Source organism: Phaeodactylum tricornutum, chromosome 15 (genome assembly GCF_000150955.2).
Source record: "Phaeodactylum tricornutum CCAP 1055/1 chromosome 15, whole genome shotgun sequence".
NCBI lineage: Eukaryota > Bacillariophyta > Bacillariophyceae > Surirellales > Neidiaceae > Phaeodactylum > Phaeodactylum tricornutum.
Window position 1 is genome coordinate 306368 of NC_011683.1, and position 20373 is coordinate 326740.

Consider the following 20373-nt stretch of genomic DNA (forward strand, 5'->3'; position numbering starts at 1 on the left):
TGAATGCCGGGGATGCCCGCACGGATTCGATCTCACTCTGGTTGGATCTTTCGACGATCTCCTAGTATTGGACGACTAACAGTAGACGCATGCTAATCCTAGTAACCAGAATCTGTCCAAACCCAAATGCTGTTAACTGTAAGATGTCCACACAAATCTCTAGCCAGCTTCACCTCACGGAACAGACTAGACAAAGTATGTTATTGAAACGCTTGCTTAAGACGCAACTCTATTCCAGAGAGTGTTCATTGGATATGCCTACTAACAGTAACTTACATTGGTAACGACTTTCGTTTCGTATTCCGTGCTCCAGCCTTCCAGCAGACCGAGTGGGGATCAAGTTGACCGGATCGTGCGTAATTTTCCACTGTGCCACCTCGGAAGCACAGTTTTTCATCTGACTATTCTGACTTCTTAAGTATTTATTATTGTTCGCAATCGGAAGGGAATAGTCCAAAACGTCACCATTATAGAGACTTCCTTTGGAGACGCAGTCCCGTCCCGCCAAATATGATCGGTCTCGCGCGGAGTCTTCACGCGGGACGGTGCAGCAAAATACGGCTTTGCGACTGGACTGGAACTAAGCCTAACCCTTTGTAAAGGGACCTGCCTTAGGGTTCCATTGGATCCACACGACAACTTCTGTGCTGCCGTTGGACCAGTTGACCGATGCGTGCTCCGCTGTCGACAAAAGAAACCGATAGCTGAAGTGTCGTGCCTGCCTACCTGCCTACCTGCCTAATCAACGATCAACTTTAACATACAGTGACCATGTCGGGGAATACAAACGACGACTACTTCTCCGAGCCGGACGAAGACGATGACGACGAAATCGACTTTGTACCGGGAGCCGAAGAGGACGATGATGATGACGAGGACGAAGCGCTTCTGCTACTCGACGGAGAATTATCACTGGATTCGAATCAAAAACTCCGTTACCGAGGAGAAGGCTTTCGATTAGAATCCAGTTTACCCATTCCGTGGAATGTGTTGGATATTAGAGCAGCACAATCGTTCAAAGGCTCAGCGACGCAGAACCGAACCCTGGAATTCGTCATGATGGGACCGTGCGATCTGCATCCAAGCCAAGGAAAACCCACACCGCGGACGATGCAAGTCACTTTGACGTTACAAGACGCCAAGTCCTCCGTGTCGATCCTCAATAGAAAGGGGAAAACAGTTGGGACGCAGGAAGGAAATGAAGAAGAGGATCTTACACCTGAGTCGAAGGCATCGTCCGTGAGTTATAACATCTACGGCATTCAACAAGACGCAAACGGCGGTGATTTGCTCGAATTCCAGGGTGCTTTTGCTCCCGTCTCCATTGAAAGTAATGTAGACAATGGAACATCCATTGCTTTGGTGTGTCGAGTAAGACTACTCCCACCTGCGCCAGCAGCAGTAACCACCGCAGCAACGTCGCCGGCGGCCGCCGTCGGCTCCACAGCCAAAGATAGTAGCGACGAAGATTTCGACGACGCGGACGACGAAGTCGATTATGATGAACTGATTGCTCTACATGAAGACGCCGGTCTTTCGGTTGATGATTTGCGAAAACGGTATCATGAAGGTGATGGTGGAACAACGACTACCGAAAGTCCCAGCAAACGCTCCAGGCAGCCCGCTGCGCAATTCTCATCATCTCAACCAGAGAACGATGATGATGGCGACGACGATTTTGGGTTTTGAGACGTGGACCTATCATTGGGATCTTTTTTCGTTACCGGTCACCTTGGTAAATTACAACTATGTATTTTAAATGAATTGCAGAAATTGAATCTTCTTTGACTACAGCTGGAAACAAACCTGCGCCGTGGTTCTAGTCGTTCACGAAGTGAATGCGAAAAAAATTCAGCAATCCAAATCTGGTTCTGCGCACCAAACGACACCAAGGCTAATCATGGCAAATAGCCTTTAACGAATGGACTGTTGCTCTCATGTAGGCTCGCAACGCACCTTCAGTGGAGCGCTGGATTTCGCGAATCTTCTCATCCGCGTCCTCTCCGTCAGTCTTTCCACCTTCCTGCAAAGTTCGTATCTTAGTGCTGAGCACATAATTGGTTTCCTGTAACGAAGCGACCTTCTGCCTCTCCAATGCGAATGCTTTGCGCAGATCTTTAGGCGGACCTGCAGCTTTTCTATTTCCTTTCAGTGTGTTGATTTCCAATCGTAAAGCATTCACAGTGTCAAACAACGCGACCGAATGGCGCTTTTCGGCTTTCAGGGCTACTTTGAGCTCGGCTTCTCTCGCACGACCTCGCATGTACGCATGGTATTCCTGTGCTCTGGTCAGATTGCTTGACGAATTGTTGGCGGCGTCCGAGTGTGCTTTTGACTCGTCGATTTGAAGACTCATCTGAGATGACGAAGCTTTCTCGACTTCCCCAGCATCGGCCATTAGTTGAGTCGAGCGTTTGCTTGGGGACGACATCACTCGTGAAGACGGCATAGGATCCATCCCTTGGAGCTCGTACTGCACATTTTCAGCGATTGTGCGCCAGCGCATAGGAGCCATGACGACCACTTTGGGCAAGAATTCTTCTTTGTAGCCATGTTTACCGAGCAAAAAGTTTGCAATGTGCTTATTTTCGATATCGATGGGTGTTTGAATACCTGATAAATTCTCTAACGAGGAGGCAGGCAAAGTTGAAGTGTTCGTCGAGGCTTCAGAGTCAGCACTTTTGTGGACTGTGACAGAACTTTGAGTTTTCTGCCGTTTTGCATGTAAAGAGATATCTTCATCCGTGTGCCGCTTGCCATCATGGCTGTCCTCCGAAGAAGAGGGCTTCTCCGTATTAAGCGATGGTCGCGGCGAAAAAGATCCCGCTGGTTCATGCTTTGATTCTTCTAAAAAGTTTTTGCGGGCTTCATGAGCATGCTGCTGGCGTTTTTTTTCTTTTTCGTACTGTTCACGCTTGTTTTCTACATCCCAGCGCCATATTTCCTCCTTTTGGTCACGACTGGCTTCAGAGGTGTAATTTGTTTTGACACGCTGCGGAACCACTGTCTTCCTAAGGTGGTCCGTCTGTCTTGCTCGTCCACTTTCCCGCCGAGAGAGTTCTTCGTAGCGTTGACGGTAGGCCTCTTGCTTTCGAATGATTTCATTTTTTTCGCCATCTATAGCCACAACGTCCTCCACCGAGACTTCGTCGTCGTCTTCCTCTTCCACCTTCTCGACTTTCTGTATGTTGCCCTGATGAAACGATTCACGAGCCCGCCGGCGCTCATCCAACTCCCTCCTTTCCTCTTCCTCGCGTCGCCGGTGCGCATTATGGCGCTGTTCGTAATTTGCTTGCTCCTTAAGACTTTCTGTGGACCGAATCGGCTCCACCACTCGTTCACGATGAAGGGCCGATTCTTTGATAAATTTCTGCGTGCGGGCAGCTTCCTCCTCTGGTTCACGATCACGAGCTTGTTTCTCCCGCCGTTCCCGTTCCTCGCGGAAAAATCGTTCTCGAGCGGATGGTTCCTGTCCTTCGGAAGGAACCCTACCATGGCCAGCCCGCCCCAATTGTGCTTCATGCAAGGACCGAAGCTGATGCATATCCGCCTCGGTAGGCTTGGAAAGTCCTTCTACCGAGTGTAGAGGCGGCGATGGCAGGAATAATCCGGGCGTCGGGCCGTATGCCGCGTAGTGTGCCTGCGACGCACGAATCACCGCTTCCGCCTCCGGCACACCGGCCATTTGGAGCTTGTGGACCATGGCGGCTTGGACTGCTGCAGCCGTGGCGAGTCGTTGTTGCTCGTGCGCCGCTAGCAAATGCTGCTGCTGTTGACGTTGAGCCGCATACGCGTGCTGCGCCAAGACGGCTTGTTGTTGCTGTTGAACATGATGGTGGCGCTGCTGGAGCAGTCCCAGCTCCACCGGTCCCAGCGGTCGCCGACCCGCCATCGCTGCGGCAGCTCGACTGGCGTGGGCGTGATGCGCCACCATCGCCGCTGCTTCCTGTTGTCGCTGTGCCACCAACAAAGCCCCAGCTTGTTGGTAGGACGAAGGCTGACTTCCGCCTTGGTTGAGATGTGAATGGCGCGGCCTGCCGCTGTTACGACGGTGCCCCTGGGGCGGAACCACCTCCTCAATCTCGGAATCGTCGGTCTCGCTGGATGCCATAGTGTGCCTGTTTGTTCTATCTGCTTTTTATTCTGGAAGAATGAAAGGCTCGAGATAACTATAGCCTACCAGGAACGTAGGACAGTTCGCAAAATAGTGCTTTTGAATGCTGTTCGGCTCTTGCTAGCTTTCGTTGGTAACAAAATCCTAACTGTAAATGGTTTCGTGATATTGTCTATTCGACTACGTGGCTGAAGGAGTACGGATCACTGCCAGTCAGAGTTGCTCTTTTTTACTGTAAGAAAAACATCCACCAGAATCGTGCTGGAGTTCAGCGGAGGGAACAGCGAATGGCTTGCTCGGATCTACTTTTTTCTCATCCGAGAACTCCCTGGTTCATATCGAACTTCCTACCTGTAAGTAATGAAATTGGACATCGGAGCTGTTTATTCTTGCTTACAACTACATAAATTAAGTATAAAAATGTGTAATGGAAACCCGTATAGTATTACCGTCAATCCAGGGCTGGAAATTGACCGAAGAGCCGCGCATCACGGACGACAGCTCGTTCTCCCTCTCGTAGGATTGGCCGGAAATGACAGAAGGACAGGAATAACAATAAAGCTAAGATTTCTGACAGTCAAGCAAGCGCTCCCAGCCCACGGGGAGTACTGGGAAGCGTGCAATATAAGTTACCGGCATCCAGCATGTTTGGTGATCTCCCTACTGTGTCAGAGGATTTTACAGTTAGTGTGAGTCTGAATGATCATGTCTGGAAGTCTGAGTCAACAGGTTTCGTGGAATTGATCAAACGAAATAGAAATGTGAAATAAAAGAACGAAGCCTGTGAAATGAACTGCGTAAGGCTTATGAATTTGTTCTCTAAATAGATGGGTTGCCCGGTGGCGAGTGCAGGTGTGTGACCTAGGAAAGGGCAACAATGAAGTCACGACTAGGCGCGATCAACGAGACCTCCCGGGCGACAGAGGTCTGCGAGAATCCAGAAATGCGACGTGCGGGTATCCTAAGGCGCTATTGGTTCCGCACCTCATTGCGTCGATGTCAGTGCTATTCACAGTCAATGCTTCCAGAAGACTTGGAGAACCCAACCAATCACAACACCATGATTGGCTATAAAATGCAACATCTAGTTTTATGTGAATTTAGTTACTCTGTAAGGATTTATATGTGGTATATTGGCAATTGCCTTATATGAGTCAAAATGATACAAGGTCGTAAAAAGAGGTAATCTCTACATCACGGTATGCTTCCACGACTCTGCGAAAAAAGGCACTCCGGTGGTTCATGCTGTTAGCGACATAACTCAAAAATCTTGCTAGGCGGATTTCCCGGCTACTATTTTTGGCTGCGCGTCGCTCTTTTTCACTTTGGAGTTGCCCACGGAAGAGAAATCAAAAAGTCCACGAAACTTGTCTACAAGTTTGCCCTTCATGTTCGCCTGCCTACTCTTGCGAATTTTCTTTGTTTCTTCCGCTGCTTTAATTAGTTCATCCAGCCTGTAACCAAGTCCTAGCAGACTAGAGAGAAAAAGAGCAAGAGAGACATTCAGGTGAGCTACTCACGGGCTGAAGACAGAGCTGGTTGCTACCGAGGCTAAGGATTTGTCAACTTACTAGGTGTCTCTCGAGGCACTGTTCATAACCAGATCTTTCCGCCGCCGCCGTGGACGGTTTTGTCGTAAGTATTCGTAATACTCGATTGCCACAACCTCCCTACTTTCGTGTTGCCAGTTGATGGTCAGCGGTGCCCCTTCCGAGACGCCTGGATTGTCTCCCAACATATTGGGGAACTCGAGAATCTCGAGATCCCCCCAGCAAACCCTCTTCAAAAGCGGGCTAACATTTCTGGCGTGTTCAACTTCCCCCTCTATCTTCAGTATGCTCTTGGCCATACTTTTTCCGTATACCACGGTAGAACAATGTTCACGTGGCTATGTTGTGGAGGGTCGATATAGGCAATGGAGGCGTACGATGGATTGATTTCGTGTCGAGGGGATTTCTATCAAAGTGAAACGGTGAGATTTCCTTTGCTTTCACCAACCTACAGCGATGCCTCGTTCACAAGACTGCCCTCGTGCCGAAAGTTCTAAGGAGATGGTCATATGACCACAAAGACTTTTTGAATTGATATTTGTACTATTAACGATAAATACTTGTTGTTTACGTGTGTTGGCTTTCTGTGATCAACCCGCAAAGCCCTGACGGGAAGAAGCACGACCGTTCGATCTCGACTATAGCGGTTTGCTTACGCGTTTTTTCCATGAGCAGCTAGTCTAGGACACAGATATATTTGCAAAACAACTTTCCCGGCACCGCGCTATTTGCAATTGACTGTGAGACAGTACCGGTACCCAAGAACATTGCTTTCACAGTCAAATATACACACATTTACTATTAATCGTGAAAGACCCATAAATAGAATGCCAATCGAGCATGAATTGACAGGAACCAAGAATCTTATTCAAACGATCAATAGTATTTTTTTCAATGGTTGAAACTTGTGTTTTCGTCTGGCCTCGATCCGAATCAGCCTCTGGTCACAAAATGGGTTTCGATTCTTGGCGTCACAAACACGTACCAGCACAGCTTTCAATAGTCAACCCGACTCGGCTTCAAGATTGTGAATGTTGTTTTGATTTGCTCTTAACGTAAGCGGTTGGCATAGGTAAATCACAGGTACGCCTCGTTCGATTCTTCCGACTGGTGTGGTAAAACGATGCAGCCAAAAGAGGTTGTTGACATGAGCCAGTTCATTAGCGAGTGGTCTCGGTGCATCACTGCGCAGTACCAACGAGATCAGTTCTACCGTATGGGTAAGTTCGATGACTGTGGAAGGCAATGGAACGATCTCAAGACGGCCTTTTCGGCGAAAATCTCTGGAGACGAAGTATACGCGAAGAAGTTAATAGAAGGCACATTCTACCACAAGCGGACGACAATATCGCCCACTGGCGGAATTATCTGGGACTTGAAAGAGAAACCTAGCTGGAATGGAGACTAGAGTGATAATGAAGGAAGTAGAAACTTCAGTGACGAAGTACCAAGCATCACAATGCAAAATTGTGCTTCACTATTTGCAAATTTGCTCTACGAACATGATCTTTTTTTATGTTGGTGTCGGTAGAATCATTCATGTGCGTATTCACGCCGGTCGTTTCCTCCAACCTCCTCTCGAGTACCGCCCATTATGGACCAAATGTTGAGTAGTCGTTTTGTTTCAACGACAAAGCTCTCGTACCATTAACACTAACAACTGCCATCTACATTAAAATCGCCGCTTCACACAAATATTAGCCAACCATCGTGGTGAACGTGATTGTCTACAGCAGCCTTTACCCGTAGCTGTCGCTGGTTTCGTGAGGCTGAATGTTGAACTCGTTTCAAAATGTTTTCGCGTGCATTCTTTTTCCGGAATTTTTTGATTTTGTTGACATCGGCCTCGACATCGCGAATCTCACTCCGGCAGTACCCCTCCTCCCGTAGGAGATCTTCCCTAAGTGATGGCGGTAGCAGCAAGCTCTCCTTAATCCTTCGCGGCCCTCGATGATTTTCGTATTCTTCTATTGACAAAGTGTCGGTGCTTACTTCGGTAGACCCAACAGCAACGGGAGGTCCACACGACACGGCAGGGTTGTCACCAAGGACTATTTCGTGCGAGTGAAAAACAACGTCAGACCAACCAACTTCTTTGCTCGATGGCGCCTTAGCCAAATTGTTCAGCCGAAACGAACTTTTCAGATTAGTTGCTGTCGATGTGTCACAAGCAGATGAGTCCTTTGCGTCCGCCGTTTCGAGATTTTCGTGGCCGTATGCACCGGACGGCGCAGGATTAATGGCATTCGACGGAGCATACTTGGTCTTCGAAGGAATCAAATAAGCTCCCTTTGTTGAAGGTTCTTCGTACATATGAAGGGTATCGTCAACTGGTAAACCATTCGCAGAGGTATGCGCATTTTCCGTCTTGGTCAAACGAAGCGAAGAGCGCAAGCTTTTCCAAAACTTAAATACTTGCGGCTGAGCAACTCCAGATCTTGCTTCTACGTTCTGCTTCATATTGGTGCATCTAGAGACCTTTCGCTCTTCAAGAAGATTAGATACGGAGTTCACGTCTCAATCATTCCGATTGACTCGAATTGGTTTTGCAAAGTGATTGCTAGTCTTCACGAAAATGCGAATCCAAGATTCACCATCCTGTTGATCTATCGTGGATAAAAGCGGAAAACAGAGACCGGTTTGTCTCTTGGGATCATTTCGTGCTCTACTTATTGTTCATTGTGACGCAAATCAAGAAATTATGCTTTGTCCCATTTCTCCAGCTTCCTACGAGGATCAAGGAAGTTTGGTTCCGTCACGGTGCGTGATGATCTTGTGTGGGACTCCAATTTCCGTATTGACAGTGAAGCTAGTTTTTTTGAATAACATGAAGACTGTCACACAGCAATCATCAACCGTCACTGACTTTGATGGGGAATATCTCCCAGACATTTTTTTGTTGCGACAAATCGTCTGATAGTACTATACAAAAGGTTGCGCGTTAGCAGCCATCTATCCATTCTCCTGCAAGTTTCATTACAACGTCAATAGTAGCAAGCGTATCATTACATAACATACGCTCTCACTTTATGAATGGTTCTGGTAAGGGGTCCTCCAATGCACGCAATATACAAATACCTGGAAAACAATGACACGCCTTTCAAAAAGGTCGCTTTTCCATTGATCAGCTTGCAATTCTCCTCAATGTGCGGAGGGAAAGAGACTAGACCATTCAAATTAAATTAACTCAATTTCATTGTCGTGGAGACGGAGATCATGCCCTGTCGTGCCATTGGCTCCGCTGAGTGGTTCGGACGAATGCCAACCATCCACGTCGATGGCATTCTCGACCTGATGCGAACGACGACCACCACCACGGCGACGGCCTCGCAAGAAAAGGACGGCGACTACCGCAAATGCTACTCCACCCAGTACAATACCAAAGACGGCACCGCTGGGCAAGTCGTCGCCGACAGTGGCATTGGCGCTACTTGAGGAAGATTGTTGAGTGGGCAGGTCGAGTCGATCGACGGGGGCGCGATCGCTGGTGGGTGACATAGTTGAAGGGGCTACGGGGGACGGTTCGGGCAATGCATTCGGTGATGCGCCTGCAGTAGGCGACATGGTCGACGGGGATGGTGCTCCTGAGGCGTCGTCGATGCCGCGGGATGTCGGCAAAGAAGTCGCATTCCCACCAGTGTTTGGAGTAGGCGCCGGAGATGCGGACGGTATCAACGAACTCTGATCGCTTTCTCCTAGTTGGTTCGACACGATCTCACATTGCGAACCGGTAATGGTTTGGTTCGGGCAGTCGCAGTACAGTTGTGCCGTCATAGCCTTCTCGTGGCAAACGCCTTGGTTGACACAGAACCCATTGGTTTCGAAGGAAAAATTGTGATGGTCGTCTGTATCTAGAAAAACTGGATTTTCACAGGTATCTGTAGCGTTGTATTGGCAAAATTTTCCGGCCGCCTTGACGCCTGAGCAGTTACAGGCCCAGAAAAAGTCGGACCCGTTATCGCTTGAGCGCTCCTCACAAACCCCTCCATTCAAACAGGAGATGGATGCACTGTTTCCACATTCCACTGCCGGGGCATCGCACAGAAATCCGGTAAAACCACGCCGACACGCGCAATACATGTGATTTCGATGTGTTTCCACGCCTAATTGCAATTCGAAGGCAGACAATGGTCTGCGTCCCAATCGGCAGCTCCCGTGCTCTCCACAATCCAAAGAACAGAGCGGGACAGTGTCGATGGTGTACTCACAGTGCGCCCCCGTGGTATTGGAAGGACAGTCGCAGGGCTTCAAGTCCACGTTATCCGCGTCGTCGCTCCGACAAGTGCCCCCGTTGATGCAGAACCGATTGATGTTATTGGTACCGGTATCGATGCCACATTTGTCCGCAGTCGTAACGACTTGTTCGCAAAATCGTCCGACGTACTGCGTCACCATGAAATTGTCTCGCTTATCTTCCACCGCCACGTCTAGCGCACCGTTACAATTACAGTAAAACTGATCGTTGCCGAATCGGTCCGTTACGCCCTGCAAGCACTCGCCACCGTGACTATTTCGAGCAACATTTCAGATAGAAAAAAATCCCAGTGGCAGGGAAACCGAAACAATCAAACACACGTAAGCATCCATCGCAAAAAATAGCGTGGGAGCGTGATCCCTTGGTGTTTCCCATTTTACTTACTAGCATCCTTGCGATTCCAACGAATTGCAGGACGCAAACTTGCGTCCGCAGCGTATGCCAGTGAGATCGGTTGGGCAGTCGCAGATCCAACCACCGGCGTTGGTCTCGGGATGTAGGTAGGCTTCCCCTGTGACCGGATCTATGGGCAAGCCAGACACGTTGAGGTCTCCCTGTACGCACGTCGTTTCGTACTGACACTGCAGGGGACAAGTCGAGACCGTATTCCCGTCCGTGCCATCGCCTTGCTGCGCGCGACTAGTATCCAGCACCGACACGAGGACCAGTACCGTCCAGGAAAAGCCAGCGAACTGCCCGAATTGCGAGAGCTTCATCAATGGCGAGACTGTCGGTAGCGGAGTATGCTTGGTTGGTGTTCGTTACCTTTGTTATACAAAAGTTATACAAAGGTTTGGTGGGCCCCAAAAAGAACAGTGTGTGTGTATGTGTGTCTACAAGGTGCCGGAGTGCTGTAGGAGCCGAAAAAGTCTCGGTCGAGTGACACAACTCCCTCTTTGAGGAGGGACACCCAGAATCGAACGCAATGCCGCATCCGCGTACTCCGAAAACACGCCCAACCGTATTCCGCGGCAAGGAAAGACAACTGGATGCAACCGGTATTCAAAAGATTTACTGCGAGCAACGAGACTACCTACCTACTCTACCTTTTTGCTACCAAACGTGACATATAAAGTGTATTCGCGCTTCTTTAGAAGACGTTGTCTATCCGGCACTCAAATACATTCCCGTGTCCGGGTGCTACCTTGCTTCTGACGCTGGACTCTCGGTGACGATGGTTACATAGGGTATGTTCCTGGGACTCCCTTACAAGAGTCCGACACGTTGGGCTTCTCTACTGCAATTGATAATAGAGCTTATATGAGAGGAGTTGTGATGTGAAATCAATTTCGTACGCCTTCTTTCTGGTCCTCGTAGTTCACTTGCTAATGACAACTGCTCCGGAAGTCTAGGTCAAGTTCCCAAGAAAAACGTTTTTTAGCTTTTTTGCATCCAGGCCGGGAGTGTCCGCCCTCGACCACGACCCTGACCAGACGGTGGGGAAATATCGTCAAAGGCAACGCGGCGGCGGTGGCAAAGGTAACGGAACTGGTGGGGCAGGCGGCAGCTGGGGCTGTGTATAAGATGGCGGCGGCGGCAGACTCGGTGGGGGCGGCGGTGGTGGTGGCCGTTGGGGAGGAGCCGAATGGGTATACACCGGCGGCGGCGGTAGGGATGGCGGCTGCGACCAACCCGTAATCGGTGCCGAAGGCGCGCCCCACCCATTGGTTGATGGTTGCAGGGGAGCCATAGGGGGCAGAACATGATTTCCGTAAGGAGCGGGTGGTGGCGGTGCTGCTGCCTTGTCGCCCCACCGTCCTCTCGGAGGGGGTGGCTTTGAAGGAGCAACGCTGGGTGCAGTGGTCGCCGGTGTGGAAATTGGAGGCTTGCTTTTGACCGCCCCTCTCGGGTTCTTCTTGAATGCGTTGATTAGTCTATCTAGGCTGGGAAAGGTATTTGATCCCCAGGTATAGCCAGTAGGGGAAATTCCGATCGGGTGGCTTCGTGCGTTTGTACTGGAAACAAAGCGAAGAGAAGCATACCCGGCATGGTTTTCCATCCAGCATGCTGAGTAAGGAATCGATTTCGGATTTTCTTTCTTCTCCGCAACAAGCTTTGCGTCAAGCTCGTCTTCCGGAATATCCAAGAATTTACGATGATTGACAAGTTCCTCAACAAAATCATTCATCGGAGCAATATAGCGCCCAAGCAATTCATCGATACTCCCATATGATTGAGACTTTTGTAAAAGTAAAGCAGCCCGTGAGACTTCCGTACGTGTTTGTCCAGTCGAAGGTATTACGATCTACTTACTTTCACCTTCAGCGTGTTTCCTATGCTTGCTTCCGTTTCCTTGTCTTCTTCAATCACCTCCACGACTTTGATACTCCCTTCCTTCACCACCCAATGAATGGCAAGCGCATCGCTGTTTTTGCTGCTGGGACGTATGAGCGCTTCGCCAACCATTGCCGCACCACCTTCCTTCAATTCACGAGTAATCTCGTCCGTCTTGGCGTTCCTAAATGCAGGGTGTGTACATGCGCGGCGAGCGACTCTACCTATTCTCTTTCTTTGGCCAGTGCCTTCTTCACCGTCAGCGCCTTTCGTGCCCAGGCTAAGCTGCAAGGCCTCCAAATGCGCCTCGCGCCTTTTGTTGTTGTCTTCCTCAATTTTCGCCGCGGCAACTAGATCGAAATGAACGTCGATGGGAGGAAGTGACAGCGGTCGCTCCCAAGAACTAGGATTCTTCCGGAAATCTTCCATTTTGAGACTCATATCGACAGTCATATGTTCCTTCTTTACCATTGTAATAACCGCAGTCACGATTTGGCCCGCTGCCACGATATCTTCGGCAGTTTCTACATGCTCATCCGAGAGATTTCGTAGAGGAATGAAGGCAGGGATTTCTCCTTCGAGTTTGACACGTGATCCAAAATCTCCATTGCGTACGACTTTCCCAGTCACCTCCTTTCCAGGCCGCAGTGACTGGTCCGACTCCCCTGTGATTAGACTGAACAGACGATCGCTAGATACAGGCTCCATCGGCTTTCTCGGGTCGACGTATGGAAGTCGAAACTCCCACTTAATCATTTCAAGATGAGAGTGCCATCTTCCGAGCTTTGTGTCCTCGATCATGTTTGCGAACGCCTCGAGGTCAAGTTCTTCCACTTTATCACGCCACATATCTTTTGGAACGTTCACTCTGGGGTCCCAATCCTTGATGTTGAATGTTAATCCATAATTCATCTCCCATTCAGACTTCGTGGCCATAAAAAGCCGCTCAACTTCATGATGAGAATTTTCCATGACGTCACGGAGTGCTTTGATGGACGCTGCGTCTTTCGTTTTCGAGTCTTCGCGTTCTAGAGCATCGAAAGCAATTTTGATTGCCCAATTATGTCGAAGGTAAACATCAGGATGTAGTCTTGTATCGTCGAGCGGATGAAGAAATTGCTCAACAAGCTGATCCACTCGGCGAATGCGAAGAAACGCAACCAAATTATTGTAAACAACAGGGCCTATCATTCTATTCTCCAGAAGATCGCGACGTCTGGAGAGTGCACTTCCGAGCTGCGATAGAGTTTGCTTTAAATTTGCGGCCTTGCGGGGACCCATTCCTGCGACGAATACCAGCAACCCACGGAGGTGATCGAAAGTACAGGCAGAATTAATGTCTGTGCCGACTTCAGCCGTCACATCACATAAGATACGCTCATACTCTCGAAGAAGTCGGGTTCTCGGCAGAAGCTGCTGCATCGGATGGATATTCAGGTACAGCATCTCTGTTCCGAAGGCTCCTGCGTCACTAGCAACGCTCCAAGCATAAGTAAGTTCACCCAACGGATCTTGAGCATATCGCGCAACTGCTATTGCGCATTTCAAATTGACGGCGAAATCGGGAAACTCTTTCCGTCCACGAACGCTTCTCCCGAAAAGCTGGGCAACACTGTCGTCGATAAGATCTACGTTGCACTTCCAGTCGCCTTCATCTTGGTCGTCAAAATGAGCTGAAGGCTGCAGTTGCCTGAACGCGGCCTGCCTTATTTCGAACGCCTCGTCGTCTTCGTCTTCCCCTTGGATATAGCGGTTAGTCCAGCGCTGCTCTGCCTCCTTGAGAAGATCACCCATCTTCCTTGTAAGAAGCCTGCTCTCGAAGCCACCTGAGGTTCCTACAACAATTGCAGCGGGGCGACATTGCATAAGAAACGTTACAACTTTCTCTCGCATTTTCCCTTGATCAACTTTCGTTCCAGATGGAACGGCGAGAAAGTCATTGGACTCGCCCCGTTCCGTCACTGAAGCTAAATACGTGGCGTCCTTGCCGTCGGCTGTACAGCAGATACCGACAATCGCCATGTCTTCCGTTGGGTACAAGAACCGATTTTCGGTGTGCAAGATAGAAGCAGGACGATATGGTCCTTCCATTGCTAATTTGCGGAGATTCTCTGCAGCCATCTTAACCCCAATCCTAGTGGCAGCATCGCGTAGGTCACGACGAAGCTCGGCTTCAAATTGTGGAAGTAGAAAAGTGTTTAAGGCAAACCGGAGAACCTTACAACGCTCTCCATTCCATTGATCAGTATCAACATCTGGTGGTAAGTACACCTTCTCAAGTTCGTTATATAGTGGAGAATCGTCTTGGTTGTCGCGACCTAAAAGCTGATCCGTATCAATTTTGTACCAATCATCTAGATGCTCAAGCAGGGGAAGATGGACGTGAGAAGTTATGTCACCGCTTTCTTCCGCTTTCAGTATGTTTAAATACTGAAGGCAGCTGTCATATTCGCGTTTCTGCATTTCCAAGTCGAGCTCACGCCGCTCCTCTTCTCCCAAATCCGCTTTCCGTATGCTGCTCTCCACTTTATCGAGTGGGAAATGGTCCTTCACTGGTTTGTTACGGATAAGATGAAGCCCAAAGAAATCATGGAAGGAATCGATCTCATCTATACCTTTCTTCGTCGGCTTTGTTGTGATAACAGCATGCATTCGGAACAGATTACGAAGAACCATACGAATGCGAGGTTCGTAGGCCAATTCCATCGCGGCGACATATCTACACCCCCGCAATGGGTCCTTTGCTTCCGCATCATCTGTTGCGCCTCCGCCTGTCGATGAGAGCAAGACAAGTTCCCCACTTCCTATCAATTCACTGGCAAATGATGAAGGATCGTTTTCAATTACGGGTGCGACCCATTTGAGAGGATCCCCAGCTCCTTCTGTATTTTCCTCGCCGGGCAAAATTTTTGAGAAATCGAATATACCACTCGTGATGTTGTCTTGCAGCTTGATTCCAACACGATTCGGAGCAAGCAAGAACCTGTAGCAAATGGAACGGAGCCCCTCCGCAACGCACGTGCGGTAAAAGTCACGATCAAAGCGGCGGCTACGTTTGCGATTTCCGCCGCCATTGTCATCGACGGCGTCCAAAAGTGGCATCTCCTTCTTCCGGATAGCGTCGTTTCCTTCTTTGAGCAAATTCAAATAGCCATTTACGTCCAGAATATGCTTTACATCGACGAGCTCCGATAAATACGACGACAAGTCATGTTGATTCCATAAGACTTCCCTATGAGTTTTCTTTGCAATGCGCTCAATAGGACCGCGGTCACTCAATGCCTGATTTTGTGCTTCGGCAATCTTTATCTGGGACTGCAGCTGAGCGACCCTATCTGCTCGAGCTTCTAATAGAGACTGAATGGTCGACAAATGAGCTGTCAAACGGTCTCGTTCTTTTTTCTTCTCCTACAGCCAAGAACGAGTATGCTGTCAGCTTACAGCATGCAAATAGGAGCGAAACAACACAAAAGACATACCTCTTCCTTATCATCATCGTCTCCAAACAGTTCGTCATCCGAATCATCGTCGTCGTCGCCTCCTACTGCTTCCAATTCGACCTTGACAGTCGTCTCTTGCCTCGCCGCCTCCTCGAGTTTTTCTTGGGCTGAAGACATTTCATGTTGGAGAGCTTCCATTCTTTCTACATCCGCTCGTGCTAAAGTGTTCTCGTCCGCGGCTGTCGTTATAGACACCAGCAGCTCTTCCACCTTCCCGCGTGCATTAACGACGCGATCCCATTCGACCTCTTCGTCCATAATAGCGTACAAATTGCCTCGCACCGAAGTCGAAACAACGTAATCCTTGCGATAGTGCTTGATAAAAACCGGCTCTAATTTGTCGCGATGCATGAAACGCAAAGCGTTTGAAATAGACTGAAGTACAACCTTTTGTTCGTCTTCACTAAGCAATGCGTATTCTGACGATACAGCTGGAATACGGTCAGCAATCCACTTTGCCTGAATTTCTTCTTCTTCATTCATCCCGTCTACCTCCGAGCCGTAAAATGGAACATTCCAATCATAAAAGCGTTCGGGAATATCTTTTTGACGAATGTCATCGTCACGCTCAGTGCAGAAGTTTTCCACTAGTTGTACCGGTTCAAAGGCTCGACGCAACTGGGCTTTACGACGTTCCGTCTTTTTTTGAAGAGCTTGCCGACGACGTTCCGCTTTGGCGAGCTGGCGCTTTTCGCGCTTTAGACGTAAGGCTTCAGCGCGTTGTTGCGCTGAAGTGGAGCTGTCAATTTCTTCGTCTTCATCTTCAGCGAAGAGATCGTCGTCGTCATCTTCTTCCGATATGAGATCTTCGTCCGAGCCTATACCCATATCGACACCACGCTCACGGTACTTGTCTCTCCCACCCATGAGCTCCGCTTCTTCGTCATCGAGGGCGTTATCTTCTTGCATAAACTCCAGGTAATCCGTCCCAAAAATCTCCGATGCTTCGTTTAGCTGTGCTTCACTGATTGCGTTTGTATCCCCATCGTCGTAGCCTCGGCGTTCCGAAGCCATGATTTGACCCTGATCACCAATGTCATCGTCAATGAAATCGTCCATTCCGTCTTCATCGTAGCGTTCAACACGTGCCGGAGCCTTTTTGCGTTGCACGGTCGACTCGGCGGCAGCTTGATTATTATCGTCAGCGTCATCCTCATCATCATCATCGAACAAGCCTTTACGCAATTCGGCTTCGGTCTTGGCCACAACTCGGCGACGCTCAGCGGCAGCTCGTTCTTCATCCGAATCAATGTCGTCCGTTTGGGGGTGATCCCGACGACCCGCAGCTGTAGCTTCCTGGACCAGTGCCAAATCGTCATCGTCCAGACGGTCCATGAGTCCCATTTTACGGACTTTTTTGAGACGACGTTTCTTCGCGCTGCTCTCACCGTGGTCTTCATCGTCATCATCGTCGTCGTCGTCCTCCGAGTCTTCGAGATCGTCTTTTTTTATTTTTTCCTCTTCCTCGTCGACGACGAATCCGTCCTTAACGTAATCGTTGTTGTCATCATCGTCGTCGTCTTCCTCATCGTCGTCGTCGTCATCTTCGCCGGATTCCTCGGCGGCGTCATCAATCATGGAGGACCGGTCAAGCTTCTTACGCTTTCTGGGGGGTTGCGAAGCACTGGGACCGCCCTGCTCGTCAGAGTCTTCCTCGTCAAATAATCCCTCGTGTTCGTCATTCTTACGGCTACTCATGGTGTCCGTCGGCTATCTTTCGCAATTCGGGAGCCGCTGCGCTTAACAAGCGTACGGTGAAGCCTACGCTTGTTTGGCGGGGACTTACACAATTATACGCCACACGGTAAGGTGATCGCGTTCGACAAAAGATTAATCACAATGGAACGGAAGGAAAATATTCGAGAGATGCGGCGTGCACGGAACGTTCGCGGTACGGGGTCGGAGCAAAGGGATGCCTGCGGCACCGGTCCAGATCACTGTGGAACCTGCCTGCCTTCCTTTCTCTAGAGTAACGATCGAGTCGACCAATTACGAATCCAGTACGAGACGCCGAGCACAATTTACTAACAACCAAACAACATTCACGGTACACAAAAGGATTCGTCGTCCGTAGTGTTATTGTGATCGGATCTCGTTTCGGTCGGTGTGGGAATGTCTCGCGAGCGGCCACTGACAATGAGTTGTGTTTACGGTGTCGTCCGTCGTAGTAGCGGACTAACAAATAAACGTACAGTCAAAATCCAGCCCCGCATGCCACCAAAACTCGCAACGGTCCGCAAGTGTGCGGAGCCGGTACAATAGACAGATTCTAGTCTTGACGGTTGACAACCGGACCAATCCCCTTCGACTTCGAAGGACATTCGACAGACAGCAAAATGCGGACGCCTTACAGTAACAATAAGATTGCAAATTGCAACCCTCTGTAGGGGTTGTAGCTAGCCACATCCAAAACTACCCAACTCCTTTAGAGTCAACTGTCAACAAACACCCTACTTGTTTTGGGTAGAATCATTGTGCTTCCTATTAGCGAAGTTCACATACGCAAAACAAGCCCTCATAAAATTTACATTGCGTCGTACGAAGCAGCCGGCTGTGATGAATGTTCGAAACCACACTCTTAATGACCGGGACGGATCCCCGAAGCACTGAGCCGTCGACTTTCAAAAAACGTTGGCTACCCTCGAAGCCGAGGCGTCCTTCCACCATGCGCGTCCACTTTCCAACTACTCATTGCAACTCCTTCTGTACATTCGTTTTATCCATCTTGGCAATGCTCATTATTCATCCATGCGGGTAAGGTGCGACCTCGACCACGGCCGGCTGACACGGACGTTGCTGACGGTACATCCCCAAAGGCAAAGGCACCAACGTTCGCATTGGTGGGCATTCCAAAGACAAACGCATCGTTACGCAAACCTGGTGTTACCGCATTCATCCCAACTCCGTCGTCCTCCGTATCGCTTTCGTCACTGCCGATAAATATGTCGAGTAAATCAGCGGCCAAGTCCACGGCTAGCAAGTCTTCCGTCGTCCGATCCAGAATCCCTTCCAACTTGCGAACCGCGCCGCATTCTTCCATTACAATACGTGACTGCGGAACCACACGCAACAGACGATCCAGGATTTGAAGAGATGCAGTCACCGCATCCCAATCGGGCTTGTCCAAAAGATCCACCAGCGCCTGCGTGATTTGTCGCTTTCGTTCGGCATCGTTAGGCCACAAGTATCTGGTGACGATCATCGACAACGTCACTTCAATGGCCGGATCTTGCAGAGCCTGAGGCCCTACAGGTGGTGGGCTCAACGCTGTTTGTAGTGCGCACGCAGCTTCACGCTGCCACTCCATCAACGGTGTTCCAGAATAACTCAAGTTCGTATCCGTCAGAATGTCCAATAGAGTAGGAATGAAAGACGATACGCCCTCCGTCGTACTTAGATGGAAAGGTAAGCCTGCATCGCACAACCAGGAACCGACGACCGACAGCACTTCGACGTTAAGCCGCTGCTGCATTGTCTCTTGTAAAGAAGCAACCAGAGAAACGGTCGAATGTGTTTGATGCTGTAATGATATCAACATGGGAACGTAGTGGCCCTCACAAGCGACCGCAATATTGCCCAGTATTTGCAGGAAAACGTGTAGAAGCGATCTGCCATGCACGTTTTTTACGCCACAAGTGACCGAGAAGTGCAATTTCTCCCCAAGTGCCAAGACCAAGGCGCCGTCTCGCATGATCGCTTCCACGGCCACATCTTCCCGTCTCGTCAAGCATTCCAACAACGCCGCTCCCGCAAACGAAACAGATTCATCCGAATGACGAAGAAGGTTGGTAATATGGGACGTCGTCAGTACCTGCAAGAAATCGCTTGCCGGCGTTGAGGCATCTTGTCGAACCAGCGCTTCACAACACGAGGCCGTAATCGGCAAGGCCTCCACCAGACGCGGCCAGGAAGATCGGAGGGTACGAACCGCACGCGGACAATCCTGCAAAATCGTCGTCAAAATTGTTGGAACACTGGAGTCTCCAAAATGCAATAACAATTTCTGCATTAGGTCGTCCTCCTCAAGCATCAAATCGCTCCATTGTAGTGGAGGACTTCCGTAGTAGGCATCGGCGGCCCTCAGCGTGGTGGGTACCAAAGTAACTTCTTGAATTTCTAGCAAAACGCCGATTGCCGGATTCACACTCCGAGGATCACTTTGCAGAATATGAGTGAGACTTCTTACAAATCTTCGAGCCGTTGCGCCGCTCTGGTCCTCAAGGGCTTTTCGGAAGAACACCGTGGCACTTTGTCCGTCGACGGCGAGCTGGTTCTGGAGCGCAATTAAATGTTCTAAATCTGGTTGTTGCAGAAAGCTTAGCCACGCATTCGTCAACGGAACAATATCATGTTCTTGCTTTGTTGAAGAAAGCACTGCATTATTGCTTTGGCGTTTCCGCTGTCGTGCATCCGCTGTCCGAGACTTGCGTATCTGGACCGCCTGGTCGTGTCGCCGGTTCAAAAGGCGACGCTGTTCCGCCGCCGAGAACGATTTTTCCGGTCCTCTTCGACGGTGCTTTGATGGATTCGTCGTTTCCGGCATACGTTTTGTTAGTCAGCTGCTGCCGTACTTCGTTGGCTTGATTATTTGTATCAGTCAACGACGGGATGATCCTGCACAAGGTTTGGGCAGCGTTTCCTTACTTCCGGGGATCTGGTTTGGTTGCAATTTTACTTGAT

At 49.6% G+C, this 20373-nt stretch overlaps 7 protein-coding genes across 7 annotated transcripts; 1 reads left to right on the plus strand and 6 right to left on the minus strand.

Moving 5' to 3' along the window:
* Positions 1-771: 771 nt before the first annotated feature.
* PHATRDRAFT_47874 (predicted protein) lies at positions 772-1776 on the plus strand (the record flags this gene model as incomplete). Its single annotated transcript, XM_002182164.1, has 1 exon — positions 772-1776. The coding sequence occupies one exon, from the start codon at positions 772-774 to the stop codon at positions 1687-1689; it is 918 nt and encodes a 305-aa protein (XP_002182200.1). The 3' UTR covers positions 1690-1776.
* Positions 1777-1894: 118 nt separating this feature from the next.
* Positions 1895-4250, minus strand: PHATRDRAFT_47875 (predicted protein; the record flags this gene model as incomplete). Its single annotated transcript, XM_002182330.1, has 1 exon — positions 1895-4250. Exon 1 carries the CDS (start codon positions 4109-4111, stop codon positions 1895-1897), a length of 2217 nt encoding a protein of 738 aa, XP_002182366.1. The 5' UTR covers positions 4112-4250.
* Positions 4251-5387: 1137 nt separating this feature from the next.
* PHATRDRAFT_47876 (predicted protein) lies at positions 5388-6056 on the minus strand (the record flags this gene model as incomplete). Its single annotated transcript, XM_002182331.1, has 2 exons — positions 5686-6056; positions 5388-5589 (listed from the first exon to the last, which is right to left on the minus strand). The coding sequence occupies exons 1-2, from the start codon at positions 5961-5963 to the stop codon at positions 5388-5390; spliced, it is 480 nt and encodes a 159-aa protein (XP_002182367.1). The 5' UTR covers positions 5964-6056.
* A 1063-nt stretch (positions 6057-7119) lies between these two features.
* On the minus strand, positions 7120-8124 carry PHATRDRAFT_47877 (predicted protein; the record flags this gene model as incomplete). The annotated part of the gene is made up of 1 exon (XM_002182332.1): positions 7120-8124. One exon carries the CDS (start codon positions 8122-8124, stop codon positions 7351-7353), a length of 774 nt encoding a protein of 257 aa, XP_002182368.1. The 3' UTR covers positions 7120-7350.
* A 717-nt stretch (positions 8125-8841) lies between these two features.
* PHATRDRAFT_47878 (predicted protein) lies at positions 8842-10835 on the minus strand (the record flags this gene model as incomplete). The annotated part of the gene is made up of 2 exons (XM_002182333.1): positions 10304-10835; positions 8842-10171 (listed from the first exon to the last, which is right to left on the minus strand). Exons 1-2 carry the CDS (start codon positions 10633-10635, stop codon positions 8842-8844), a joined length of 1662 nt encoding a protein of 553 aa, XP_002182369.1. The 5' UTR covers positions 10636-10835.
* A 399-nt stretch (positions 10836-11234) lies between these two features.
* Positions 11235-17391, minus strand: PHATRDRAFT_47879 (predicted protein; the record flags this gene model as incomplete). The annotated part of the gene is made up of 3 exons (XM_002182334.1): positions 11235-12098; positions 12173-15601; positions 15673-17391. The coding sequence occupies 3 exons, from the start codon at positions 17389-17391 to the stop codon at positions 11370-11372; spliced, it is 5877 nt and encodes a 1958-aa protein (XP_002182370.1). The 3' UTR covers positions 11235-11369.
* Positions 17392-18409: 1018 nt separating this feature from the next.
* On the minus strand, positions 18410-20236 carry PHATRDRAFT_47880 (predicted protein; the record flags this gene model as incomplete). The annotated part of the gene is made up of 1 exon (XM_002182335.1): positions 18410-20236. One exon carries the CDS (start codon positions 20234-20236, stop codon positions 18410-18412), a length of 1827 nt encoding a protein of 608 aa, XP_002182371.1.
* Between the last annotated feature and the right edge of the window lie 137 nt (positions 20237-20373).